Raw genomic sequence first — 27,182 nt, 5'->3', positions numbered from 1 at the left:
GATTAGCAAAGCGCTTGAAGCGCCGAGGACTCGTGGTTCAAGTCGGCGCGACCGGCGCTCGCCCGCTGTCGTCGTCTGGCCGGTTTCGACGGAGTGAAGTTGGCGTCGCTTGCAGCATTAGCGGGACGCGCTCGGCTCGCCTTCTGTGCCGAGAATAGAAAGGTTGAGGGAAGGTTGCGGCGGGCTAAGGCGGGGGGGGGGGGGGGGGGTGGTTATCATGAGTCGGCAAAATGTCAAACACTTCCCAGGCAAGAAAATAGCGATTTGAAATCCTACAAATGTCTGAATTATTCTAGAACCCTAGAAGGATTTATGTACTGTATGTGACACTTAAGTTGTACTATTTGAAAAAAAATTTACAGGAAATATACTAGACTAAAGCAAGTCAAAATTTATGAAAAATGTCAACATAGAGTCATAAGTGACAATAATGTCAGTAATAATGACAAAATAAATAAATCCTGTATACCAAAATCCCAAGAAAAATGTTTGAAGACTACCAAAAAATAGCGAATATATATTAATATAAGAATACTATATTTTTGTTTTACAGGAAACATAAAAGAAAGAAATATTGATAAGTTGTGATTTATTTTTTAAATGCTACATTATACAAGTTCAACAGAGATGTGTTTATATGAAAAATGGAAAATTTGCATAAATGAGAAATGTAATTTTGACATCTTTTAAAAAAAAAAAAAAAGTCAAAATTTTCAGGAGAAAAATGTGTGACTTCCAAATATGAAATTTAAAAAAAAAAAATCATGCATAGTCATGTTTCGGTAAAAAAAATGGATCTGAGATGATATAGCAGTAGTGATTTATGAGAAAAAGTTCTGATTTTAAGCGGCATGTCGTCCATTCATTTTCGCTTATCCTCACAAGGGTGGTGGGCGTGCCAGAACACCGGGGTGAGAGGCGGACTACACCCTGAACTGGTCACGTCAGTTCAATTTATAATTTTACAAGACAGGGATAAAATTCAAAATTTTACATGAGTATTTGCACGTGCTGAAACTGTGCAAAAATGAGAACAACAAGATACTCAATTGTGTCTGAATTTTTCAGGCGTGGCTAAAACGGTGCGCAAGCGGCGCAACCCGACGTGATCCCGTCCAACTCGCCACAGCCGCACCTCCTCACAAAAAAGAAAAGACTTAAGGGGAGCTTAACGCTTTTGTCACGAACGCCAGCCCGTCGGCTAACTGGTTTGTAAGCTAACTGGCTAGCTTACGTAGCTTGGCTTTGTGAGGGAAAAGTATGCTGACACTTTATGGCTGCGTGAGCCGCAGATACTACAGTACTTGATTGACAGGGGCAGGTGTCCTCGGCGGACACGCCCACGCAGCTCTGCGGCTTGGCTTCATTTTACAGAATTTGGGACCCAAAAGTTAAATACTTTATCGGACCCTCTAAATTGCCCATAGGTGAGATTGTGAGTGCAGCTGTTTGTCCCGATGTCCCCTGCGATTGACTGGCGACCAGTTCAGGGTCTACCCCGCCTCCTGCCCGTTGACAGCTGAGATAGGTTCCAGCACTCCCTGGGACCCTTGTGAGGATAGGCAGCTTAGAAAATGAATGGGTGGACATGTTAAATACTCAGGGATGTCGTTTTCATATTTGTCAGACTTACATACAACAACTTCTTTGCGGTGTGTCAAATTTATGAGATTTTTTTTTTTTTTTAACTGGGTCTTTAAAAGAATCAGCATAAAATGATCAGAACATCACATGGTTTTCATGATAATTGCGCTATTCAAATCTTTTCCCCTCATTCTCACTTTATAATACCGCAGCGTGTAAGCACTTCTTGTCTTTTGTAAGAGGTCAGCCCGGCATTTTGCTCGTAAGCTCTTGGACCTTCTCAAATGAAAAGAAACACACCCAAGCGAAACATTTTTCTTTCCATTTTATTTTATATATATATATATATATATATTTTTTTTTTTTTTAATTTTTTTTTTTTTTTAAACACTTCTTTTCCCCACCGCAAGGGACAAGTTTACCCACAGTGTTAAAAAGTGTGGATCGTCCTCCAACGGAACTAAATATGTCCTCCAGGGTTCGTGGGGGGGGGGCAAACAAAACAATAAATACCTCAACTATGACAATATAAAGAAATATACATAAAAATAGACTTTGGAGAAAAAAAAATGCATAATATTGAGCAAACCTGGAAGACGTTTCGAAACAAGATCCACCCCCCCCCCAAGCCAAAATCTGCTTCTTTGGCATTGCGTTCAAAGTGCTAAATTAAAAAGAGCTTTAACTGTCTGCAAAATACATATTGCAGTGTGAAATCTGATTGCATATATCCGAATACCCTGAAGTAAAAAGGAGGGGGGGGGGGTCAAAACAAAAACATTCCTCCTTAAGACTCAAAAGGAACAAACGCAAACTCTCAAGGTGCGCAAGGACACGGCCCGGACCCGCCAAAGACTTTGACGGTTGCCGTTTAAGATGCGCAAATTTTGAACGAGACTTGAATTTGCTTTTATTGCTCCACCAATGAGGCCACTGAACGACCATAATTGTTATGAATTTAATGATTTTTCTTCATCTACGTGCCCACGTTTGATCGCCAATCCATTTTTGTCATCTCTCATTCAAATATTTTGGTAAATTTGGTAAGCCTCCGTTTTTTTTTTTTTTTTTTTTAATACAGATGCACTTAGACCGGCCAATGACTTTTAGTAACTGAACAATTCAGTTTTTTTTTTTTTGGTTTAAATCAATCTACATCTTAACTTTTTTTTTTAGTCACATGGAATCCTTGTTGTTGATAAACTAGACCAACCAAAGACTTTTGAATAGAACATAGCCGTCAAACCAGATCCGGCCCACCGCAGCATTTAATGCGGTCCACGAAATCCAAATCATGTGGGTCAGCTCCACGTTTCCCGCTAAAATACCACAATTGATGGAGAATTGGTTGCATTTTTAGTTACCGGCCCCGTTTGAAATAAAAAAAATAAAAATAAAAATCACTGAGCAGTTTTCATTAGCTTATGATTTCAAAACTACCGTAATTCCCGGCCTACAAGCCGTGACTTTTTTTCACAGCTGCCGTGCTAGTTAGCGTCAGCGCCGCCATGATAGCATTAGCACCGCCGCGCTAGCTTTAGCACCGCCACGCTAGCATTAGCACCACCGAGCTAGCATTAGCACCACCGAGCTTGCGTTAACGCCGCCGCGCTAGCTTTAGCATCGCCACGCTAGCTTTAGCATCGCCACGCTAGCTTTAGCATCGCCACGCTAGTATTAGCGTTAGCGCCGCCGCGCTAGCGTTAAACTCTTTCTGTGGACCGAGGCTCATCACCAGGTGCGCTCTTAGGCCGGGAATTGCAGTAGTTATCTATAAATGTATTGTGTATTTACTAATATAATATAAGACGATTCACAGTCATAACGGCTGTTCGAGGGAAACCATAACAAGACTTGAAATGGAATGACTGAGCTGAATGGTGCCTCAAAAGGTCAAAGTCAAAGATTCCATTTTTTGTTTCAGCTCCACGTGGTTCCCCGAGCCTCGTTTATGTCAACTGAACCTTGATCCGCGATGTCAACGAACCGGACCGGCCAATGACTTCCGATGAACCTCAATCACTAACAAATGCACCATTCCGACATCAAATTAATCTTTTCTTCTTCTTTTTTTTTTTTTTTTTTTTAAATCGTTAGTTTTATTGACCCTTGCCATCTGCTGGTGTAAAACAAGACCGGAAAATGACGTCCCAGAACCATCCATGAAGATTAAAATAGATTTATCATAGAATCTCCAATTTTTAACAGATCACTGAGGCGGGATCCCCACCGACGTCGAAACTCGAGCAGTCGGTGACTTGTGATTGGCAAGACGTTATTCTCAGAATGGCCCATCAATGCTAAATTTGGATCATTATCCGTTCCAGTCACGTAGAGGTTATTCAAGTCTTCTCGAAAAAAAACAATACGAGCGTCTTCAAAAGGTCGACGCGCTGTTGTCAATAGTGCCCCCCCCCCAAAAAAAAAAAAAAAAAAAAACAAGGCAGGAAACGGGGAGGAAAAAGCGAGTACGTGACAAGGTAGTTTCAAGCGATTTTGCTCGCAGTCTCCGGGCGACATGGAGGAAAAAAAAAATAAAATAAAAAAATACCCTCAATCCCAGAAGCGAGAGCAAAAAGGAGGGAGGGCAGTCGAAAAGCTCCCACGTCGGCTCAGTCCTCGTCCGAGCTGCTGCTGCTGTCCAGAGAGTAAACCATGAAGGCCAAGTCGGGCCGGGCCGGAACCGAGGGGTCGCCCGGCTTCACCATCTCGAAGCCCATGTAGTGGAACGTCTTGATGATGGACACTGGTGGGGAGGGGGAAAAAACAACAACAATTATGACAAGCACTGAGTTGGTCTCACAGTTCTGAGGTCCCGGGTTCAATCCCGGACCCGTCTGTGTGGAGTTTGCATGTTTTCCCCGTGCCTGGGTGGGCGCTCGGGTTTCCTCCCACGTCCCAAAAACCTGCGACATTAATCGGACACTCTAAATTGTCCATAGGTGTTATTGTGAATGCGGCTGTTTGTCTCAATGTGCCCTGCGATTAGCTGGCGACCAGTTCAGGGTGAACCCCGCCTCCTGCCCCTTGACAGCTGGGGTAGGCTCCAGCACTCCCCGCGATTCTTGTGAGGATAAGCGGCAAAGAAAATGGCCGGATAAACCATTTTATCATCTGTCCATTTTATGTACCGATTATCCTCTGCGTGGGTTTTTCCTCTCCGGGCACTCCGGTTTCCTCCCACATCCCAAAAACATGCGACATTAATGGGATACTCTAAATTGCCCCAAGGTGTGATTGTGAGTGCGGCGATTTGTTTCCATGTGCCCTGCGATTGGATGGCGACCAGCTCAGGGTGGATCCCGCCTCCTGCGCGTTGACGGCTGGGATAAGTTCCATCACTCCCCGACCCTTGTGAGGATAAGCAGCAAAAAAAAAAAATAAATGGATGTTTAATCACTACAAAAGTAGGTGATTTATATAAAATTTTGTGGAAGATGCGAGGATTTTTTTTTTTCCCCTCAAAAAGTTGACTCCAGTCAGCCACCGACTGTAATTTGGCAGCCTCAGCCACCATTAATGTCACGCTATTTCCATCCATCCATCCATCGTCTTTGCCGCTTATCCTCACGAGGGTGGCGGAGAGTGCTGTCAACGGGCAGGAGGGTGGGTTACACCCCGAACTGATTGCCAGCCAATCGCAGGGCACATGGAGACAAACGGCCGCACTCACAATCACACCTATGGGCAATTTAGAGTGTCCAATTAATGTTGCATGTTTTTGGGATGTGGGAGGAAACCGGAGTGCCCACCCGGAGGGAAAAACCCACGCGGGCACGGGGAGAACATGAAAACTCCACACAGGCGGGGCCGGGATCGAACCCGGGTCCTCAGTGCTGTGGGGCCAACGCTTTACCAGCTGACTGGAAAGCAAATACAAAAGAAATCAAATCTTACGTCGATCCTCTCGGCCTTTGTGGAACCACAGCAAGACGGAGTTCACCTTTAACGTCTCCTCGGCAAACTCCAGCAGAGCGGTAAGCCTGAGGACGAGACGCACGCGGTCGGTCCGTGGACGATGACGCGTTCCTCCTTTTTACATAAGCGCCGGCGCCGCAAAGTGGCGCAGCCGACGTCCCGTTGGACGCCTGCTTGTGAAGTTGCGGCGCCTATGCAAAAAGGGCAGCCGCGGCCGATGTCAGGGGGTTTCAAACCCTTTCGCCCTCCTATATCCACCGACGTTACCATATAGTAGCTATTAAGCCCGAGTGTTCAGCAAAAATAAAGCGGAGGTTTGATTTCCAAAAAGTGGAATTAATATGATTATAAGCCACTGGAATTGCACAGTTTGAACCTCGACATTGTGCTTTAATATCGCATAATTTCCGGCCTATAAACCGCAACTTTTTTTCCCCCCCACACGCTTTCAACCCTGCGGCTTATGCGGTGGTGCGGCTAATTTGTGCATTTTTTCTAACGGCTGCAAGGGGGCACTCGAGCGGAAAAGGTAAGAATGAGACCGGTGGAATATATGTGCCGAGGAAGTGACTTTTACCGGTATGAATTTTTTTTCTTTTTAACCGGCCCTATTAGCGCTGTGTTAGCGTGAGCTCTGTGCTAGCGTGTTGCTGCCGTGCCTCAGTGATTTTTACCGGTATTTTTTTTTTTTTAACCATCCCGTTAGCACCGCACCAGTGTTAGCACCGCGCTAACGTGTTGCTGCTGTGTTACTGCCGCGTCTCAGTGATTTGTTTTCTTTTTTTACCGGACCTGTGCTACCGTGTTGCTAATGTGTAGCTGCCATGGCTGTTCCCCCCCCCCCCCCCCGGTATGTTTTCTTTTTTTCCTAACCTTTCTTTCTGTGTACCGTCTCGTGTTTCAATGTGGGCACTTGCGGCTTATACGCAGGTGCGGCGTATGTATGTACCAAATGTTATTTCCTTTCCAAATGTACCGGGTGAGGCTTATAACCAGGTGCGCTCTGAAGGCCGGAAATGACTGTAGTGATATATTTTTCAAAAAATGGACGGTGATTTAATTACAATCTATCGCACATTTGAAAATAAATACTTGTAAAAGATGAAAGGCTAGATTATTGTGCATATGCGTTAAATGCAACTGAAGTGGACTTAAACATTCAGCACAGTTTCAGGATTTAATGCGGGGATTCCTTGTGTAACACGAGGAAGTACGCGGTACATGTTCCACACTTGCGTGACCCTCACCCCTCTTTGCTGCCCTCGGCCAGCGGGCCGGCGGGAATCTCCAGGAAGAGGCTGTCCTCCGACAGAGCCGTATCCCAGAAGGCCGAGCGGCGCTCGCTCAGCTGGTAGCGGAAGCGCAGCAGTGAGGGGTTCCCGTTCACCTCCGTGGCCTGCGTCACAGTCAACCTCTCATCCTGGAGGGGCAACACTTGGAATTTAGTCAGGTGACGCCCCCCACATATGTTTTCAAAATGATCATTTGCGATACGCCGGCACGGTGGCGCTGCTGTAAAGCATTGGCCTCACAGTTCTGAGATCGAGGGTTCAATCCCGGTCCCCCCTGTGTGGAGTTTGCACGTTCTCCCCGTACCTGCGTGGGTTTTCGCCGGGTACTACATTTTCCTCCCACATCCCAAAAACACGCACTCATTGGAGATTCTAAATTGCCCGTAGGTGTGATTGCGAGTGCGGCTGTTCGTCTCCGTGTGCCCCGCGATTGGCTGGCGACCAGTTCAGGGTGTACCCGTTGACGGCCGGGATAGGCTCCATCACTCCCCCGACCCTTGTGAGGATAAGCGGCAAAAAAAAAAAAAAATGGATGATCATGGATGTTTAATCACTACAAAAGTAGGTGATTTATATAAAATTTTGTGGAAGATGCGAGGATTTTTTTTCCCCCCCCTCAAAAAGTTGACTCCAGTCAGCCGCCGACTGTAATTTGGCAGCCTCAGCCACCATTGATGTCGCGCTACTTACATCTGAGGCTAATGAGACTCGCTAAAATGTTGACACGCGTAATAATAGCAAAATGAATATAAAAACTGCTAAAACAGACTCATTAGCATGTTACATCTTTGGCGTTTGAGACTGGCTAAAATTAATTTGAATGTAACACACAAGGCAAAATGCATTATGATTTTGCATCCAAAGGTTATGAGTGTCGCTAACGTGGAAAAAAATTAATGTGTTAGCAACATTAATGGGACAAATTGCCCATAGGTGTGATTGTGAGTGCGGCTGTTTGTCTCTATGTGCCCCGCGATTGGCTGGCAACCAGTTCAGGGTGTACCCCGCCTCCTGCCCGTTGATATCTGGGATAGGCTCCGCCACTCCCCGCGACCCTTGTGAGGATAAGCGGCTAAGATAATAGATGGATGGATGATTTGTGATAACGCGCAGGTAACTCGTTGAGCATGCGCAGCAAGTTTTGTGTAACTTTTTATATGCTCTGCTAGGTGCTGATGTTTTGATTAGCAACACAATTCCAATTGGCTCAGAAACTGACTCTCAATGTCAGCGTGCGAAAAATATGTATCAACTGACTCTACGGGTGCCTTAAGATGCTAGTTTGAATTGTTCCGTGATCACGCTCTTAACTCGAAACATTTGCATCGTTAATTACCTTAAAAATGAATGGAAAGATTATATCGGTTCCGGCTTTCCAACAGAAACGAGATATTTGTAGCCTTTTTTTTTTTTTTTTTTTAATTTAAAAAAAAAAAAAAAAAAAAAAAACGGTGAAATTTTTAGATCACCACCACCTTGGGAAGTAGATTTTATGAGAAAAGAACGGTGACGCGTTGAATACTTATTTCAGCCGCCGTACATCCGCCAATTGCGTGCGAGTCGTCCAACGGGTGCACCCGTGCTGTTGTTTTAGCTAGCAACAGACTTCAAATGGCTGCCGCTGTCATGACAGTCGCTGTGTGTCTGAGTTATTGGAAAAAAAAAAAAAAAATTGTACACAACGGAAGTGAAAATTGAATTTTCCCTGGGGGTTCATCGTTCTCGGGTCATATAATGGTGTGTGTGTCCCCCCCCCCCTTTCAAAATCGACGCCTCACTTTTATATTTCATATCTGATGAAGCCACCGAGCTCCACGGGGAGGACAATGAGTCCGTTATCTGTCTGACGCGGTCTCTCTGCCACCCCGCCCCCCAACAACCCCCACCCGGGGGGGGGGGGGGGGGGGCTCGTCACATGGCCGGGGGATGGCGAGACGCGTGTTAACACACAGCGGCTTGTGTTTTGCTTGCGCCCAAAAGTGAATGAATAAACTACGCTCAGGAAGATAAGATCACATTTGAATCCTTTCATTAAAAAAAAAAAAAAAAAAAACTGGGACGTCAGATGCTTTGAAGCGGGCACATTTTTTTTTGGTTTAGCGAAATTAAAATGAAAACATCCTTGGAAAGGTCACACTTATGTGTATTGAACCATTATGACGTCAGACATTTGAGCCTGCGTGTGTGGCGACATCATCTCGAGCCATCAAATTTGTATTTTTTTTTTTTTTTTCATTTGGGTTGGGGGTGCCCTTATGGAAGTAGATTAGTGCCACCAGGATTTGAATTTGAAATGTAATTACATTTTCAAAAATTTCTACAATTCGCTGTCTGAAATTCACCATCTGTGCCACCAGGCGGGGTTACTTCAGGTCAGAACCGAACAGCCAGCCAATCACAGTTACGTTTCCTTCGTATGTGACGTCACATGACTAAGAAAGTGTAACTGGATTGGCTGGCTGTTTGGTTCTGACCTGTAGCAACCACTGATCTAAAAAAAAAAAAAAAAAAAAAAAAAGACTGGATGGCTCATCGGCCACCAAAATTGAATTCGCCGTCCGCCATCTTGATACTCCCAAAACGACCATGCCGACCTGTGCGTTAATCCCCAGTTTCCTGGCTGTGAGGAAAAAATTCCACGGATAAATTAGAAAGATTTACTTTGATTCTGTTAAAGTTTGTTTGTCAAGTTTTTTTTTTTTTTTAATTTTCTGATCTTAATTCACTTGAACAAAGTTTTGTTTACGGTTGTTGTTTACTCTGTGCTTCACTTTTATAGGCTGACGGTTTTTTGCGAAAAAGCAATGTAAATGTTTTCCAAAACTTCATCAGTGGATAAGCAAGAAAACACATTTTCTGCAAAATTTTTGATGAATTTCATAATACTTTTTCATAGAACTCTGCAAATTGAATTTGATGTTCAAATGCGAGGAAACGAGTTTAAATTTTCCGTCTGAAATAGGACGTCGCAGAGACAACAAATGAACAATACGTGCAGCATGTATTTTCCCATTGAGAGTCCTTATTTCCAAAAATATAAGGAACTGATTGACTTCAAATGTAATGTTTTAAATGACAAAAAAAATGTTTTTTTTGCGATGTTATGATGATCGTGCTTCACATCGTATTTTGGGAAAAGTTAACGTCCCACGGAAATTGGGCCCTAGCTAATATGCAAGGTGTCTCGCTAGTGACGGTGTTCTTTGTCTTTTCCTTTGCACTTAGCCTTGTTTGGCTTCCCGAGTCGAATTAAAAATCCTTCATGCTACCAGAACTAAAAAAAATTTCAAGTTCACGCGACCAGTTTTAATTCTACATGCCAAACTTTGAGAAAAACCCCTCCATAATCCAACCTGTAAACCACGTCCTCCACACGTTTTGGGAGTACCAAGATGGCGGCTAACCGGCTTCAACCAATCGACATACGGCTCGATGTGTATGCGCTATGCAGTCTTTTTTTTTTTTTTTTTTAAGATCAGTGGAAGTAACCCTGCCCGGTGGCACTCCCGCGAGCCTTGTGAGGATAAGCAGCTAGGAAAATGGAATTTTTGTTCATTACGACGGGGAATTTTGATTTGAGATACAAATGTTTTGAGGTGCGCGCATGGTCGTGGAACTAATTGGAGTTGGCCGCTCAGAAAAACCTGGACTTGGGCATTGTGTGCGCATGCTCACCTTGTGTAGTAGCACGCCAAGGGAGTGATCCCTGACTGTCCCTCGCCCACCCGGGATCTTCAGCTGTGGGTGAGGGGCATCAGGAGCACCACTGAGGCCCCGGGGGCTGAGGAATAGAGCCGGGCAGCCGCGAGCCCGCTAACCAGGAACTGCACAGACAGAGAGACCAGCAGGAGAACTTCAGGTGAGTCCATTTCAAGGGAAGACCAATATTTGTGTTCCGTTTCTCTTCAGTGTGGATGGATGGGTTGACGGTTTCAGTTTTCAGTTCAGAAAAAAAAATGGGCTAGTTCAACCTAGTACGTCTGACCGCTCTTAAAGCTCCATGGTCAGGCGTACTTGAAGCAATTATCAGTCAGGTGGCTATGATGACATCATCAATACGCGTTTGCATGATTGGTCGGTAGAGCTCAACAGTATACGCGACAAATAGACTTCTCATTTGTGCACTCAACCGTGCTAAGTGAACTCTGAAAGTCTGATCCCGACTGTACAAACGATGCTATTAAGTAAGCTTGTGTTCTTTCTCAGTGACCGGCGGCGAAGAACCCCCGCCAAGCACGTGACGGGCCGGCACCTCTCCAAATAGCTCGCCGGGATTTACGGTGACACAGCTCTTCGGTTGCGGCCGCGCTAACAGACGCGAGAGCGACATGTTCGGGCCGACTCGGTCTGGAACGCGAGCAAGCGGCTGAAGCGTCAAACAGCTGCCCGACAGGCTCGTTTGCTGGCAAATGTTGCCGTGTCGGAGAACATTTGTTGTTCTGTGAGCAGTGCGGTTTCTTGTTTACCAGACCGGTCACCCGTGATCGAGACGGGGTCAGATCACCAGCTATGAAAAACAAAACGAGTGCTCGCTTAGAAACCTTTTCCCTGTCGTACGCAAGACAAGGCCACAAACATCCTCGGAGGTCAGTACTGTACGAAAACGGGGTGCAAAAAGCAAACTATTTATTATACAGAGTCTTCTTTTCCTTTCGGCTTGTCCCGTTAGGAGTCACCACAGCATGTCATCTTTTTCCATCTTAGCCTATCTCGTGCGTCTTCCTCTCTTAGCACCCTCTGTCCTCATGTCCTCCCTCACGACATCCATCAACCTTTTCTTTGGTCTTCCTCTCGCTCTCTTCCCTGGTAGCTCCATCCTTACCATTCTCCTACCAATTTCCTCACTCTCTCGCCTCTGGACATGTCCCAAACCATCCAAGTCTGCTCTCTCGAACCTTGTCTCCAAAGCGTCCAACTTTGGCTGTCCCTCTAATGAGCTCATTTCTAATCCGATCCAACCTGCTCACTCCGAGCGAGAACCTCAACGCCTTGATTTCTGCCACCTCCAGTTCTGCATCCTGTTGTCTCTTCAGTGCCACCACCGTCTCTAATCCATACATCACGGCCGGCCCCACCACAGCGTGTCATCTTTTTCCATCTTAGCCTATCTCGTGTGTCTTCTTGTCTAACACCCGCTGTCCTCATGTCCTCCCTCACAACATCCATCAACGTTTTCTTTGGTCTCCCTCTCGCTCTCTTCCCTGGTAGCTCCATCCTTACCATTCTCCTACCAATTTCCTCACTCTCTCGCCTCTGAACATGTCTAAACCATCAAAGTCTGGACTCTCGAACCTTGTCTCCAAAACATCCAACTTTAGCTGCCCCTCTCATGAGCTCATTTCTAGTCCTATCCAACTGGTTCACTCCGAGCGAGAACCTCAACATCTTCAGTTCTGCTTCCTGCCACCGTCTCTAATCCGTACCTCAGAGCCGGCCTCGCCACTGTTTATAAACTTTGCCCTTCATCCTAGCGGAGACTCTTCTGTTACATAACACACCAGACACCTTCCGCCAGCTGTTCCAACTAGCCTGGACCAGTTTCTTCACTTCCTTACCACACTCACCATTGCTCTGAATTGTTGCCCCCAAGTATTTGACGTCGTCCACCCTCGCTATCTCTCCTCCCGGTAGCCTGACTCGGTGTGAGGTGCTGGCCAGCGGCAAGTTATAAACTGTGCGTCTTACGCTTGTCACGGTAGTATGTTACATTTGCTCGGCCATACAGAGCTCGCGCATGTGATGTCACAATTTTCACGGCGCCATAATGCCGGTCAAACCGAGTTGCTCGACATTGTGGGATAGATTGAACCGGAGGAGAATATTTACAATACCCGAGACCTGTCGTGCTGTTGGTTGTCGCAAGAGATGAGACAGATATCATTCTATAGAATCTCAGATGAAAAAATTGATGGATTTCGGCAATTAAACGTGATGGCTGGTGCCCAACCATATACACACACGCCTTTTTAATGCCAAGTTGACTCATTTGAAAACAATGCGCATTTCAAAAAAGAAAAAACAAACCTGTCGCAGAGTGGCTTAGAGGTGTGTGTATGCGTGTGGCCGCAATACGCTTCCGTGTACGGAGGAGCCGACTCCCCTTCCTCTTTTTTTTTTTCCCCCCAATCATAGTTAATGAATGCGGTTTGTGTAAAACTAGGGGTCATTTATTTCAATATTGGTTGTTGTATAGAACACTATCTGCAAAGATCGATGGATTTCGGCAAAGGTTAACGTGTAGCCGAACACGCTTCCGCGTTCACGAGCCGTCAAAACCGTCACTATCCATCAACTTAGTATTTGTATGCGTCCAGAATTTTCTACGCTTTCAAAGTCTTCCGTGTAAATCTGGACGACTTACATGTGTAGATCCAGTTGTCCAAGACACACACAAGCTGTTTAATAGTCCAATTTCTTACTGGCAAAAACATCGACTTCGGCACCAAATACGGGTCCTCTATTCCGAGTTTATCTAATTTTTTCCACGTAACTTCGTGTATTATCACCTTCTTAATGTTTATCGGACAAAACTCTGGGCGTATTTTCGTTTCGTCTCAACGGACTTAGCATTGAACAGTGCTTTGTTTGACCGGCAATATGGCGACGTAAACAAAGATCACGTGATTTCGGTGACGTAGGTGCATGACCTCAAAAAACGCATCGTACAGTACTTTGTCTTTCACCCTTAATAAAGAAAAAAAGATAAACTACAATAATACTTATTGCCGAACACTTGGCCCTTCTCTAGTTTGGTCATCAACGGTGGTTCTTAGCGAGCCAAGTATTTTATTTTGAAGGGCTACTTTGTGTAAACATTTTGAGAACTACTAGTATACAACCATACCTGCTTTTGGTTTGATAAATGTTGATGTCCGAGCACAATCAAGAAACTAAATCTGATAAGAACAGCAGGGAGGAGAGACGGGCAGGACACAGATGGAGGAAGCGATAAAGAAGACGCTTGCCAACAAGAGCGGCTTGTCTTTTTTTTGGTGTGTGTGTGTGTGTGTGGTTTTTTTTTCCCCCCCCTCTCCACTCTGCCCGAACCTGACGGACGTGCCAGCTTGTTGTGAAAGCCAACACGTTGACATTTACCCAGCGCCGCCGTACCGCGCCGGTGACGAGATCGTCCTAATAAAAACAGAACGTGGATTTTGTTTTTAAGAAGGAAAAAAAAAAAAAAAAAAAAGGACAAACGATACGCGCGAGGTGAACTTTAGTGAAAAGACATTTCGAGATTGTGGGAAGCGCGGCAGGAGGGAGAACGCGATGGCGGAACGCTTCGCTTCCTGGCGTCGCTGGGACAAGAATCAGATGAGTCGAGGGGAGGGGATGAACGTAGACAATTTGGAGGAAAGCCAAGAGACACACGGGGAACAAAACATCCCCAAGAGAAGACCGGAAAACCTTCTAACAGCACAATAGCGCGCGATATAAAACGAGGCGAATGAAAGCCGAGCGCCGGATGAAGGCTGCATGCGAGGATGCAGCGTCTGAAGTCGTTTGGAATTCGGGAGCTTACTTGTTTGGGACAGCAGGAAATTTGTTGGAACAATACGATAAACGCAAGACTCCAGGAACAGTAAAACTGCAGATCTGAGAGTAGCCTTCTATCGTGGGTTATGTCATAACTGTGACAAGGCAAAGCAGAGGTGCTCACTAAAACCATATTTTTAACAGATTTGTGAAAAAAAAAAAATCTTGTGGATGTAGAGGGGGGAATAGGAGTGAAAAGTTTGCTGTCTTGCATACCGTAATTTCCTGCCTACAAAGCGCACCGGATTAAAAACCTCACCGAGTACATTTGTAAAGGAAATACCATTTGGTACATATAGAAACTGCACCTGTGTATAAGCCGCAAGTGCCCACATCGAAAGACGAAATGTTTACAAAAGAAAGACTGCCATGATTTTTGTTCAAATCAGTACCAACATTTCAAATTGTCATAGCATAAATGGTAGGATATTGCAAGAATTTTTAACTTTTAGCAATTGGAACCAAAGCAACAATGCTCAAAATGTTGAACAGTAAAAATTCAAATGTATAAATGAATAAATGGGATAAAAACTAAACAACGTTTTAAAATTAAATTTTAATTGAATCATTATTGGACTTCAGTTTTCCTATATTTAAGGGCAGTGTTCATGTCCAAACTGTGCATGACATTACAGCTAATTCCAAAAAATAATGTTCTTTTAAAGACTAAAACCTATTTTGAGTTTTCAAAGTTCAAATACCTTAGCAACAACACGGTAGCACGAACGGGGCTGGTTAAAAAAAAAAAAAAAAAAACAGCCGTGGCAGGTACACAGTAGCAACACGGTAGCACAGCACTAACAGAGCCGGTTTAAAAAAAAAAAAAAAGAACATACCTAAATCACTGAGACGTGGCAGTAACACCAGAAACACACTAGTGCAGCGCTAATAGTGAAGGTTTAAAAAAAAAAAAAAAAAAAAAAAAACAACATACTGGTAAAAATCACTGAGACACGGCAGTAACACAGCAGCAAAACGCTAGCGCAGCACTAACAGAGCCGGATTAAAAAAAATAAAAAAATACCGGTGAAAGTCACTTCCTCGGCACATACATTCCAACGGTCGCACCCTTACATTTTCCGCTTGAGTGCCGCCCCCTTGTGACCGTTAGAAAAAAATGCACAAGTTAGCCGCTGGGTTGAAAGCGTGTGAAAAAAGTCACGGCTTGTAGGCTGGAAATTATGGTACTTTTGGTCGTAAATCAAATGAAATTGCTAAAAGTTTGTTTATCAGGACATGTTGAAAAATGATGCTGGAAAAAAAGGGCTAGTCTTAATATAATCACAATAGTGAAAACTGTCCCTCACCGTCCACGGCCGACATTTTGAAACGTTACATTTTCTCCATAATAAACTGGCCCGCCTCTTTCGGAATTTGATTTGTTTGGCCTAAAAACGAGACCGAAATGAAGCAATTTCAAAGGCCGCTTTCCTCAAAAACGGAACCGTCAACGTTTGACAAGCCGGCCGGCGCGTCGACTCTGACAAGTCTGCCGGGGCTGCTGCTTACGTGTTGAACTCAAGACGGGAACACGATCGCATCACCTGCTCTTGAAACCCGAGAGACCCGATTCCATCCTGAACCCTGCACTCAAATCCAACCCCCCCAAAGTAACCCAAACACAACGGGGAAATGCTGACTTGGCACCAGCCGCGACTTATTGGATCGTGCTCTTCTATCGCAGTCATCAGCGGAGATTTTGGCGAATGCCGCCAACTGAAACTCGTGAGCGGGGAGTGCAAACAAGCCAGACTTTAACGGAGAGGCTAAAAGTAGAAGACTGGCGTGACTGGCCCGGGCCCAAAAGTGCAGGTTCTTGTTCTGAGTTGACTTTGTCATTGGTTTCAGTCCCGTCTGGAAGGTTGACTCGTCAGATCAAGACAGTAAACAGCAAGTGTACATTACATCACAGGATGCGTCACCAAAAAAAAAAAAAAAAACAGTGCGGCTAGCTCGACGCTCGAGGTATTAAATTGGTACGTCGTGACCACAATGGGAACTAAAAAAAAAATTTAAATCATACACGCATAAAGAATGCATGCATCACCAAGTGGCAAGTTCAATATTGTCGACTTATTGTGCAGCACAAACTATCGAGAGTGGTTTCCGCTGTTGTGTTGTGTTCATGAAACAATCCGTCAACAAATAAATCGAACAATTCAATTGCCCCCCCCCCCCCCCCCCCAAAAAAAAAAAAAAAAACAGTGCGGCTAGCTCGACGCATTAAATTGGTACGTCGTGAACCACAATGGGAACTAAAAAAAAAATTTAAATCATACACGCATAAAGAATGCATGCATCACCAAGTGGCAAGTTCAATATTGTCGACTTATTGTGCAGCACAAACTATCGAGAGTGGTTTCCGCTGTTGTGTTGTGTTCATGAAACAATCCGTCAACAAATAAATCGAACAATTCAATTGCCCCCCCCTCCCCCAAAAAACAAACAAAAAAAAAAAAAACATGTTTTATTGGGTGTACGGTCCAGTGGCATTTTGGGACCACGACAAAAGCTTTCAATGGACCTTTCTGATGGGAGATCTTAAGCTCCGCCCCCTTAGCCATGTCCCAGAAGCTTACAAAATGGCGATTGAACAGAACAGGTTTGAACTGGATTCTCTATCGTGTATTCCGGATAATATTGGGGTATGGTTTTTTTTTTTTTTTTTTTGCCAAATGCCTCAGACTTGTCCAAGAGAGTTCTACAGAGAGGTCTCAACTATTTGACGCAATGATACGTACACGGAATTAAGATTTTGGACGCAATGTCAGAGTCAAGGCGAAATGTTGACGATCGTTGCAAAAAACATTTGGTGCCTCACAAACTTCATATTGAAATCCAACAGGATCAAAATGGTGGAATCGTACTGCGTATGTAAAGCAGGGTGAGTACTTTTTACTTGGGAAGATCACGAGTAATAAAAAGTGCGTGTCTTAAAAGTCCAATGTGATACAAATTGGCAAATAGACATTTCTCTTGCATGACATGGCGCATTTACGTGATATTGATATTGTTCACATTTAGTTGTACGTGCGCTCTTCCACGAGCCTTAATCCATCGTAGACACTTCGTCAACTGTGTTTTCGGCTTTGGAAAATGAATCAAGCGGGCCCCTTGTAAGCTAGCAGGATATCGTTCATCAGAATTGCACGTTCTGAGGACCACTTTCTTCATAACATTAACTTTTCCAAGCGCACACTAGTGACAAGCAGTATTGCTTGTGGGACAATGCGGCGAGAGGGGCGTGTCAAGCCAAGGGTTAATACAACGCGGCTATCTGATTGGCTATTGTCGTACGAGTGATTTGCAGGTCGGAAAGATCCGTTCCACTTTATCGGCTCTTTTGTTTTGCTCGAAAAGTTCCTACTACTGACATCTGTCGATAATTCACGTCGCCGCATAACGAGAAGCGTCACATCCAAATTGATCGAGGCGAGAGAGTTAGCACGTTGGCACCAGGCTAAAAAAAAAAAAAAAAAAAAAAAAAGGACTTACCGTGAACGCGAGCTCGCGCAGACAAATGCGGCGCGACGCATCCGGGCCCGTTTGTCGGCGGGTTTCAGGCCTCGCGAGTGCGTTTAACTGGCACGCGGCCGAATGGTTTGGCTTGGCTGACGGAAAATCTGACCGCCGCCGCTAACATCCAGAAGCTTCCAGAAAACAACGGGCGAGGAGTCGCAGTCAAGGAGTGCGCGTTTGAGGGGAAAATAAGCGCGTATAAGGCTTGTTTATGAACTGCAAAGGGTACAAAACCCAGAAGGGATTTGATCATTTAACCGAACCAGATGGCGGCCACTTGACTTGCCTTTTTTTTTTTTTTCGCTTACAAGAGCACAAGTTGCCATAAAAGCGAATAGTACAAAACGTGTCACGCAGATAAAATGAGGGTCTGCCCACTTCAAATGAAAATCAACCCTGAGATCAACTCCCCGACGCAGAGCGAGCGGCGTGACGCAAGCATAATGAAAGCGCTGTGCTCATTAAAAAAAAAAAAAAAAAAAGTACACGCATTAAGTCGCGTATTCAGGCTGGCACTCAACGTGTGCTTTGAAAGCCTGAGGGTACGCCATCATCACCGAGCCTAAAAATACTAATTGACAAACTAGCTACCTTTTGAAGTTTACTGTCAATCAAGTTCAATATTAAAAAATAAATAAATTACACATGTATTTCACGAATTTGCTTAATGTTGTCTTACAAAAGTTCGTTAGCTCGCACAATTAGAAGGGTGAATAGCCAAAGACGGGCGAACAAACGTAGTACCTATCACGTTTTAGTTTTAGCTTTTGTTGTCCTCTTTTCCCATATTTTCACTCTTTTGCCTTGATTTTTTTTTTTGCCACTCCCCTTTAAAAAAAAAAATGTTCTCTTCAAATGAATGACTGAAACTTTAAAAAAGAAAAAAAAAATGTCTGTCAAAATACAAAATAACCACTGTGGCAGTTTAAAAATTTAACTGTGTCAACAAAACTGTCCCGGTAACCAAGATCTTCCTTTCTGCCTGACTCAAAAAATAAATTATATATATATATATATATATTTTATTTATTTGAACACAAAAAGTGCAGCAACCCATGCTGACAAAAACAAAAACACATCAAAATAAGTATTTTTTTCCCCACAGCAAAAAAAAAAAAAACATATGACTGGAGATTACGTGCAATGGTCTTGTATCATGCATCAAAAACTGTACATCCACCCATCTTCTTAGCTGCTTGTCCTGACAAGGGTCGCAGGGAGTGCCGGAGACTATCCCAGCTGTCAACGGGCAGGAGGCGGGGTACACCCTGAACTGGTTGCCACCCAATCGCAGGGCACATTGAGACAAACAGCTGCACTCACAATCACCCCTTGGAGCAATTTAGAGTGTCCAATTAATGATGCATGTTTTTGGGATTTCTTTTTTGGTTTTTTGTTATTCACAAGTCAATCAGTCCCCATGTCGGGTCAAAAAAAAAATGTCAGCGGCACGGTGGTGCAGCTGGTAAAGCGTCGGCCTCACAGTTCTGACGATCCGAGTTCGATCCCGGCCCCGCCTGTGTGGAGTTTGCATGTTCTCCACCGTGCCTGCGTGGGTTTTCTCCGGGCACTCCGGTTTCCTCCCACATCCCAAAAACATGCAACATTAATTGGACAATCTAAATTGCCCATAGGTGTGATTGTGAGTCCGCCTGTTTGTCTCCATGTGCCCTGCGATTAACTGGCAACCAGTTCAGGGTGTACCCCGCCTCCTGCCCGTTGAAGGCTGGGATAGGCTCCAGCAATCCCCGCGACCCTCGTGAGGATAAGCGGTGAAGGATGGATGGATTGGAAAAAAAGTAACTTGCACTCTCTTTAAATAATCAGTTTACACCTGTAGTATGACAAAATCTGTAATTGTTTTCTGTAATAATCATAATAACATGTAATGTAATATGTAATTGATACAAAAATCCATCATTCATTTGCAAAAAGGTTGGTTAATACAACGTCACTACCTCTCGTGTGATATCAATTATTATTTGTTTTTGATTAAGACCAGTTATTAAACAGTTAAAGAATAAAGGATTTTGATGTAACCTTGAATGCAAAAGTTTAAGCAGAGGAATAATCGCTCCGGCATTAGACAGTGACAGCCGAATGTCATCGCTGTACAACAAATTGCGGTCAAAACGTCGTGCAGGAAACAAGTTAAAAGCGTCCTCGATGGAACCTGATGGAACATTCCAGGAAGTAGCGACGTCTTCAAACGTCGATCTTGTTTTTTTCGGTTTTTTTAAGCATTAGTTTTTTTTTTTTTTGCATTACAAGAGAGGATTTGTAATAAAGCTGTGCTAAGCGATGGGTAGGAAAAAGCGTCACAAATTATTTTTTTTTTATAAAAAGTGTATGTGTTGGGGGGGGGGGTGATCTTGTAATAAATGATCATGATCAGCATATCATAACGAGCACTTCCTACCTTTCGTCTGTGTTCAACATGACAGTCTCGACGGCGGCTTTTTTTCACAGTCCTTGCTTTTCCAAAAACACCTTTTATGTGGAACTAAAAAGTTAGGCATAAAAGCTCAGGGTCCGATGAGTCGAGAGCGGAGCTCCCCCAAGAGTTTTTTGGCGTCTTGGTTTTGAGTTTTTGTTCTGCCCAAAGCGGAAGTGAACTTGTCGCCTCTTGGCAGCAGCCAACGAACTGCTAGCCGTAGCTAGCAAGCGGCGCTATTTATAAGCGAAAGCCGCCGCGGTGCATTGTGGGTGAGCCCTCCTCTCCAGACCCCTTCACTTGTGAAATCGAACAAAGGGCTCGATAAAATAAACGATCAAATAAAAAGCTTGCTTTTTTTTACATTTTAATGAGGAAATATTATTGCTTAAAAGAAACATTTTTTAAATTATTTCAAAGGTTTTGTGTTATTCTAAAAATGGGCATACGGGAAGAGGTCATGAGAAGAGCTTTATAAAATGTGTACGGAAAAATCATTGAAGTAAAAACAATTCCCTTTTTTATTATTAATCATGAGTATCATTTGAATTTGCTAATTATTTGATATTAAAAAAAACGAATGTATATATATAATTTTAATACAAGCCTTCCCATTTTTTATTGTTTGTGTTTATATATATATTTATATATATATATTTTTTTTTCATTGATTCATTTAATTTCTATACAGATCATTTTTATGGGTGGGGGGTGGCATGAAGCCAGAATACTCGACAAAGAAAGGCTCCAGCCGAATTCATAAAATTCATTAATATGACCTTCTTCATATCATTCTATTTAACATATGACAGAAGTTTTGTTGAATTTATTTTTAAAAAAATACTTTATCAGTTCAAGACATTTCATATATAGTGCATGTGTATGCACATATATATATATATATAGTATATATATAGATAGATAGTGTCTATACTCCCAAACATCATTTTTTTTTACTAGAGAATTTTAGGACATGTGCATAAAGTATCAGCCGTGAGGAAAATTCGGATGTTGTTCTGCAATGAAAAATGACTTGCTTTAATTTTTTAAATTCAACGTTTAGCAGTGTAGCAGAACTGTAAAATTGCTTTTAAGTGTGTGTACGTGTGCGCATTCATAACATGTTATACCGTCGGCATTCCGACCGTGAGTCTGTTTGCCTTGCCCCGAGGGCTCGGCCTACATTTCTGCAGCTTTTTTTTTTTTTTTTTTTTACGGCCTAAATCTGGATTAGCTCGCCGGCAAATAAAGGTGCCCCCCCCCCCCCCGGCAACTATTTTTGTCGAGCAACTTACACTTTTAGAGCGACCGACTCGGAACACAATCGGCCCATCGTATTGTTTTTCCCGTCACAGGTTCGAGATCACAGGACAATCGTCTGTTTTTAGCTCCGGAGTCGAGACATCCCTTTCAAAAAAACAACGACAAAAAATTGTCCTGCGGGCCCAAAGGAGCGCACATGGCCCCCCCCCCCCCAACCCGTTATGTAAGTTGGAATGGAAAAGAATCCTTGTGCCCAACAGTTTATCCGATCAGTAACAAGATAGCAGGCCCCGGCTATTTGATCCCGGCACGTTAGTGACGCCGCATGCCTGACTTGGCTAGGCTGGTGATGGCAATCGTGGCAGGGGGGTGGACATGGGGGGGTCGAAGGTCACTGAGGAGTATCAACCGGATCGTGACGGAAGAGCTTGGAAACCGCCCGTGGAGGTGCGTCGACAAGGATAAGATATGCTGGACACTGATCCGCTCGTTGTTGGTTGCCAGCTACGGTCTGGCACCGATATTTCCGATTTTTATTTTCATCCACAAATACTCACGTCGCAATTCATCGTTACCGGTTGAAATCAAGGGAAATCAAATCCCGTTAACGTCTTCCAGTCCTCCGCAAAAACCCAACATTTTAAAACTTGTTTCTAAGGTAGCAAAAAGTGATCACGTAGTGGTTCACATAACCGACTTTCAACACAGCTCGGGTGTTGACACGTGACGCTTCCGGGATGGAAGCTTCCAGAAAAGGCCTCGATAGTGCCTTGAGTCCTCTTTTTGAACTGAATGTTGACACACCGGTAATGTAATAGTTCACATAGTTGTCTTCCACACACGTGACAAATGCGCCATCCGGGATGCAGCCGGATTTTCGTCCCCAGCGTTGGCACGTTGTCAGTGTAGTGGTTCACTGTTTGCTCTTTGATCCATCCGCGGTGTAGTCTGCCTTACACCCTAAGACTCTGCGTGTAGTGATTCACACAGTCAACCCTTAAACACTGCTGATCCACGCAAGATATGCGCCATCTGGGATGGACCCCGGTAGGGATGAGTGGCCCAGAAAACGTATACCGCGTCTGAGCATATCCGTCCTCGTTTCTCCAAGCGGCGGGTCGGCGGTGTCGCTCCCAGACGACGACGACGCCGCCGCCGCCGCCGAGGAGGTACGGACCGCTTGACAGACGAGAGACGTCGTCGTTAGCGCTCGGCTCACGTGCGAATACGAGATCCTCCAAAGTCGCACGGCAGGGGACATTACTAGCGGCTAATCTGTTAGCGTCTCTATTAAGCAGAAGGGGCAGCAGACTTGCTCTTTCCCAAACCGTGTCGCCCTTCAGCACTTTTTCTCATTTTATGTAAGAGTCACATTTCTACCAGGAACTCGCTGTACCTTCCAGAAATTTCCCTGGTGGCAAAAGGACTCACGCCCATTAACCCGTTAACTATCTGCGGGGACAATAATTAGACCGCGTTATGAAAGCAAATACTGTACTATGTATGCATTTTTGTCAATAAAAAAAAGGTTTACAAGGCTGGGGGCCGCTACAGATACCGCAATGCAGTTCCCGTCTAGCATACTCTACTAGGCTAAAGCATACGTTTTAAGCAAAAATAAATATATTTCTTAAATGGTTTAATTGCCACTGGTCTATAAATCACTAAATGATTTCGGTCCTGAATACATAAAAGAATTGGCGCCAGAGTGGCTCGGCTGTTAAAGCGTTGGCCTCACATTTCTGAGGAACCCGGGTTCGATCCCAGTCCTGCCTGTGTGGAGTTAGCATGTTCTCCTGCGTGCCTGCGTGGGTTTTCTCCGGGCACTCTGGTTTCCTCCCACATCCCAAAAACATGCAACATTAATTGGACACACTAAATTGTCCCTAGGTTGTCCCTAGTGTGTACCCCGCCTCCTGCTCCTTGACAGCTGGGATAGGCTCCAGCACTCCCCATGACCCTAGTGAGGATAAGCGGCAAAGAAAATCAATGGATGGATGTATTTCTACGATGCAGTTTATTATCAGGAAAAGCTAAAAAAAAAATTGGTTAAAACAATATTTTTTTGGCTCGGAACGCATTATTTCATTTTCCATTCATTATAATGGGAAAACGTGCTTTGTTTTTCAACCAGCCTTCTTTAATGGATTGTACCACTGGATAAGTTTTTGCGTTCTCGAGCCATTTTTCAACCGAGTTTTTGCTTTGACTTATGAACAAAAATACGAGCGCTGTGTCGTGGCAGTCAAGTCCATGTTTTTTAACTGTTACGTTGTTTTTTTTTTTTTAATTAAAAAGTAAAACTTTTTCAAATCTTTGGTATCATTACGCTCTTTATTTACCTCCAAGTGACATTTTGTAAAGGTTTTTTTTTTTTAATGTTGCTGTCTGCTATAAGTGTGCAAAAAAAAAAAACCATAAAAATTTGGACATTTTTTGTGTTGTTCTTAAAAAAAAAAAAAAAAAGACCTTCTTTTTCCTTTTCTCCAACGCAGTCGTCTTTTGGAAAAAGCAGCGCGCACGCCACGACACGGCGACGGACAACAACTTGAAATTGAGAACACAGCCGCTGTTCAGCGTTCTCTCGAGCCCCCCGGGACACAACGGAAAACTTCAATTGGAATTACTTCAGAGCGTTTAAGTTTAGTCAGCGGGGGATTCCATGCTGCAGGGGCAGCAAAGCTGAAAGCCCTTTTTTTAATTTTTCTTTTTCTCCAAATTCAGTCTTTACCCGAGGAAGAACGACAAGAATTAACAAAGTTGTTTTTGACAAAGTCATCATTTAGGCCACGCTAATCCGCTAAAAGTTGAACGAAAGCAATGAGAAAGATTCTTGTTTGTTGAGTATTTAGTGTTTTTTTTTTTGTTTTTTTTTTTTTGAAAACCGTACAAATCCACTTGGGCCAAGGATTTGGCTTCCGGGCTAATGACATCACTAATGTCTACTTTTGAAGGTATCTGAACTTGACAGTCCATCCGTCACTTGTCCTGAGATATGAGCAAGATTTGAGATCCGAATGCACTCCCGATCCCCGCCACCAGATGGTGATTGCAAAGCTCAACAACATCCGGCCACCGTCGCTTGACATTGGTTTCCTTCCAGTTGAAGGACAAGATCAGTACAGCAGTACTCGCAGTCACGTACCGTAATTTCCGGCCGATAAGCCGCAACTTTTTCCGCTTTCGACCCGATGGTTTATCCAGTGATGCGGGTAATTCGTGTATTTTTTTTTTTTTTTCTAACGGCGACAAGGGGGTACTCGAGCGGAAAAAATAAGAGTGAGACCGGTGGAATATATCTGCAGAGAAAGTGACTTTTACCGGTCCGGCCCTGTTAGCGCTGCGCTAGCGTGTTACTGCCTTGTCTCAGTGATTTTTACCGGTATGTTTTTTTTTTTTAACCGGCCCTGTTAGCACAACTGTAGCGTTAGCATTAGCACTGCGCTAACGCGAGTGTGGCGGTGCTAGCATTAGCACGGCAGCGCTACCGTTAACTCTCCGTGTACCGCCTTTTTTTGTAAATATCTCGTGTTTCAATGTGGACACTTGTGGCTTTTACGTAGCTGCGGCGTTATGTGTGTACCAAATGGTATTTCCTTTACAAATGTACTGGGTGAGGTTTATAACCAGGTGCGCTCTGTACACCAGGAGCGACGGTATTCTTTATCCTCTGTGTGGAATGACTAATATTAGTGCCGAACTGATGAACTAGAGGCATTTAGACATCTCAGTGCGCAATGACAATTTAATTGACACAGTTTGACAAAACAATTTGATGTATATATTGTTTTTTTTTTTTTACCAAAGACATTACTGTGTTTTCATAAACTACAAACATTGTGAAATGCAATTTTCCATCGTCGAAATAAACGGAACAGCAGGAAAGGGCTCACAGTTCTGAGGTCCAGGGTTGCGTGGCTTTCCTCCGGGCGGGCACTCCGGTTTCCTCCCATATCCCAAAAACACGCAACGTTAATTGGAGACTCTAAATTGCCTGTAGGTGTGATTGCGAGTGCGGCTGTTTGTCTCGATGTGGCCTGCGATTGGCTGGCGACCAGTTCAGGGTGTACCCCGCCTCCTGCCCGTTGGCAGCTGGGATAGGCTCCAGCACTCCCGTGACCCTTGTGAGGATAAGCAGCTATGAAAATGGCTGGATGGATGGATGAAAAACAAAACGACACATTTTACCATTAGCTGACTTTTTGTTTTGAGATACGAGCATGGTCACGGAACAAATTCTACTGCTATATCAAGGCACTGCTGGATTTTGCATTTCCCCAGAGGTACAGTCACAGTATTTGTACTTGGTTACTTCCCATCACCGCCAAAAACAAATATAAATATAGACGTAGACTTCTCGACAACATCGTGAACATTATTACGAAAAGCACTGACAGGTTTTTGGTGTATACATGTGTGGACATGTGCACGCATTTTACACAGCCGACAACGAAAATGCATACGTTTGTACGACGCCCTCGTCGGCATGCCGGAGTGCTGTTGTGTTTCACAATGACGCACGCAAATGCAGTACACAAAACAAAGTTATGAAGATTAAAGGAAAAAATGATGCCCCGGGCCGATCAGCAGATCAGATTGTGGCGTCACCCTCGCGCCGGTCGATTTGTTAAGCGCGTTTGAAGGACGAGGGGAGACCCGTCGCCAGCGTTATCCGCGTCTGATCGCGGGCTTCAAAGTGTTTCTATTGCGAGACGGCGGATAATTTATTCATAAGCTTACACCACCAGGGGGAAAATATGAAAAAGTGAAGTCATGTTATTCAATTATTCAAGTGCAAGCCATTACTGTGCTGGCCCGTGAGTGCATCGAATTCACCGTGAACGTTTCTAATGGTTGATCTTGGGCTCGTTTTTCTTATCCATCCATCCATTTTCTTAGCTGCTTATCCTCACGGGGGTCACAGGGAGTGCTGGAGCCTATCCCAGCTGTCAACGGGCAGGAGTCGGGGTACACCCTGAACTGGTCGCCAGCCAATCGCAGGCCACATCGAGACAAACAGCCAAACTCACAAATCACACCTAAGGGCAATTTCGAGAGTCCAACGCTCCTGTGACCCTCGTGAGGATGAGTGGCTTGTAAAATTAATGGATGAATTAATGAATGGGATAAACCTCGGGACAATTTATGAACTGGTTTCCAGCCAATCGCAGGGCACATCGAGACAAACAGCCGAACTCACAAATCACACCTAAGGGCAATTTAGAGAGTCCAACGCTCCTGTGACCCTCGTGAGGATGAGTGGCTCGTAAAATTAATGGATGAATTAATGAATGGGATAAACCTAGGGACAATTTATGAACTGTTAGCCAGCCAATCGCAGGGCACATCGAGACAAACAACCGAACTCACAAATCACACCTAAGGGCAATTTAGAGAGTCCAACGCTCCTGTGACCCTCGTGAGGATGAGCAGATCGTAAAATGAATGGACGAATGAATGGGATAAGCCTACAGACAATTTATGAACTGGTTTCCAGCCAATCGTAGGGCACATCGAGACAAACAGCCGAACTCACAAATCACACCTAAGGGCAATTTAGAGAGTCCAAGGCTCCTGTGACCCTCGTGAGGATGAGCAGCTCGTAAAATGAATGGACGAATGAATGAATGGATGGG

The 27,182-nt window shown here is 44.2% G+C and overlaps 1 protein-coding gene across 1 annotated transcript; it reads right to left on the bottom strand.

The window, feature by feature from the left end:
* Positions 1-2,330: 2,330 nt before the first annotated feature.
* oaz2a (ornithine decarboxylase antizyme 2a) lies at positions 2,331-20,516 on the bottom strand. The gene is given in 6 exon segments (XM_061823349.1): positions 2,331-4,330; positions 5,482-5,567; positions 6,750-6,922; positions 10,470-10,550; positions 10,552-10,618; positions 20,269-20,516. Coding segments are annotated over 6 exon segments (561 nt in total). The 5' UTR covers positions 20,289-20,516; the 3' UTR covers positions 2,331-4,196.
* Between the last annotated feature and the right edge of the window lie 6,666 nt (positions 20,517-27,182).

This window comes from Syngnathoides biaculeatus, chromosome 6 (genome assembly GCF_019802595.1).
Source record: "Syngnathoides biaculeatus isolate LvHL_M chromosome 6, ASM1980259v1, whole genome shotgun sequence".
In the NCBI taxonomy this organism is placed as follows: Eukaryota; Metazoa; Chordata; class Actinopteri; order Syngnathiformes; family Syngnathidae; genus Syngnathoides; species Syngnathoides biaculeatus.
The sequence above is the reverse complement of the archived record's forward strand: the minus strand, read 5'-3'. Positions and strand labels throughout refer to the sequence as shown.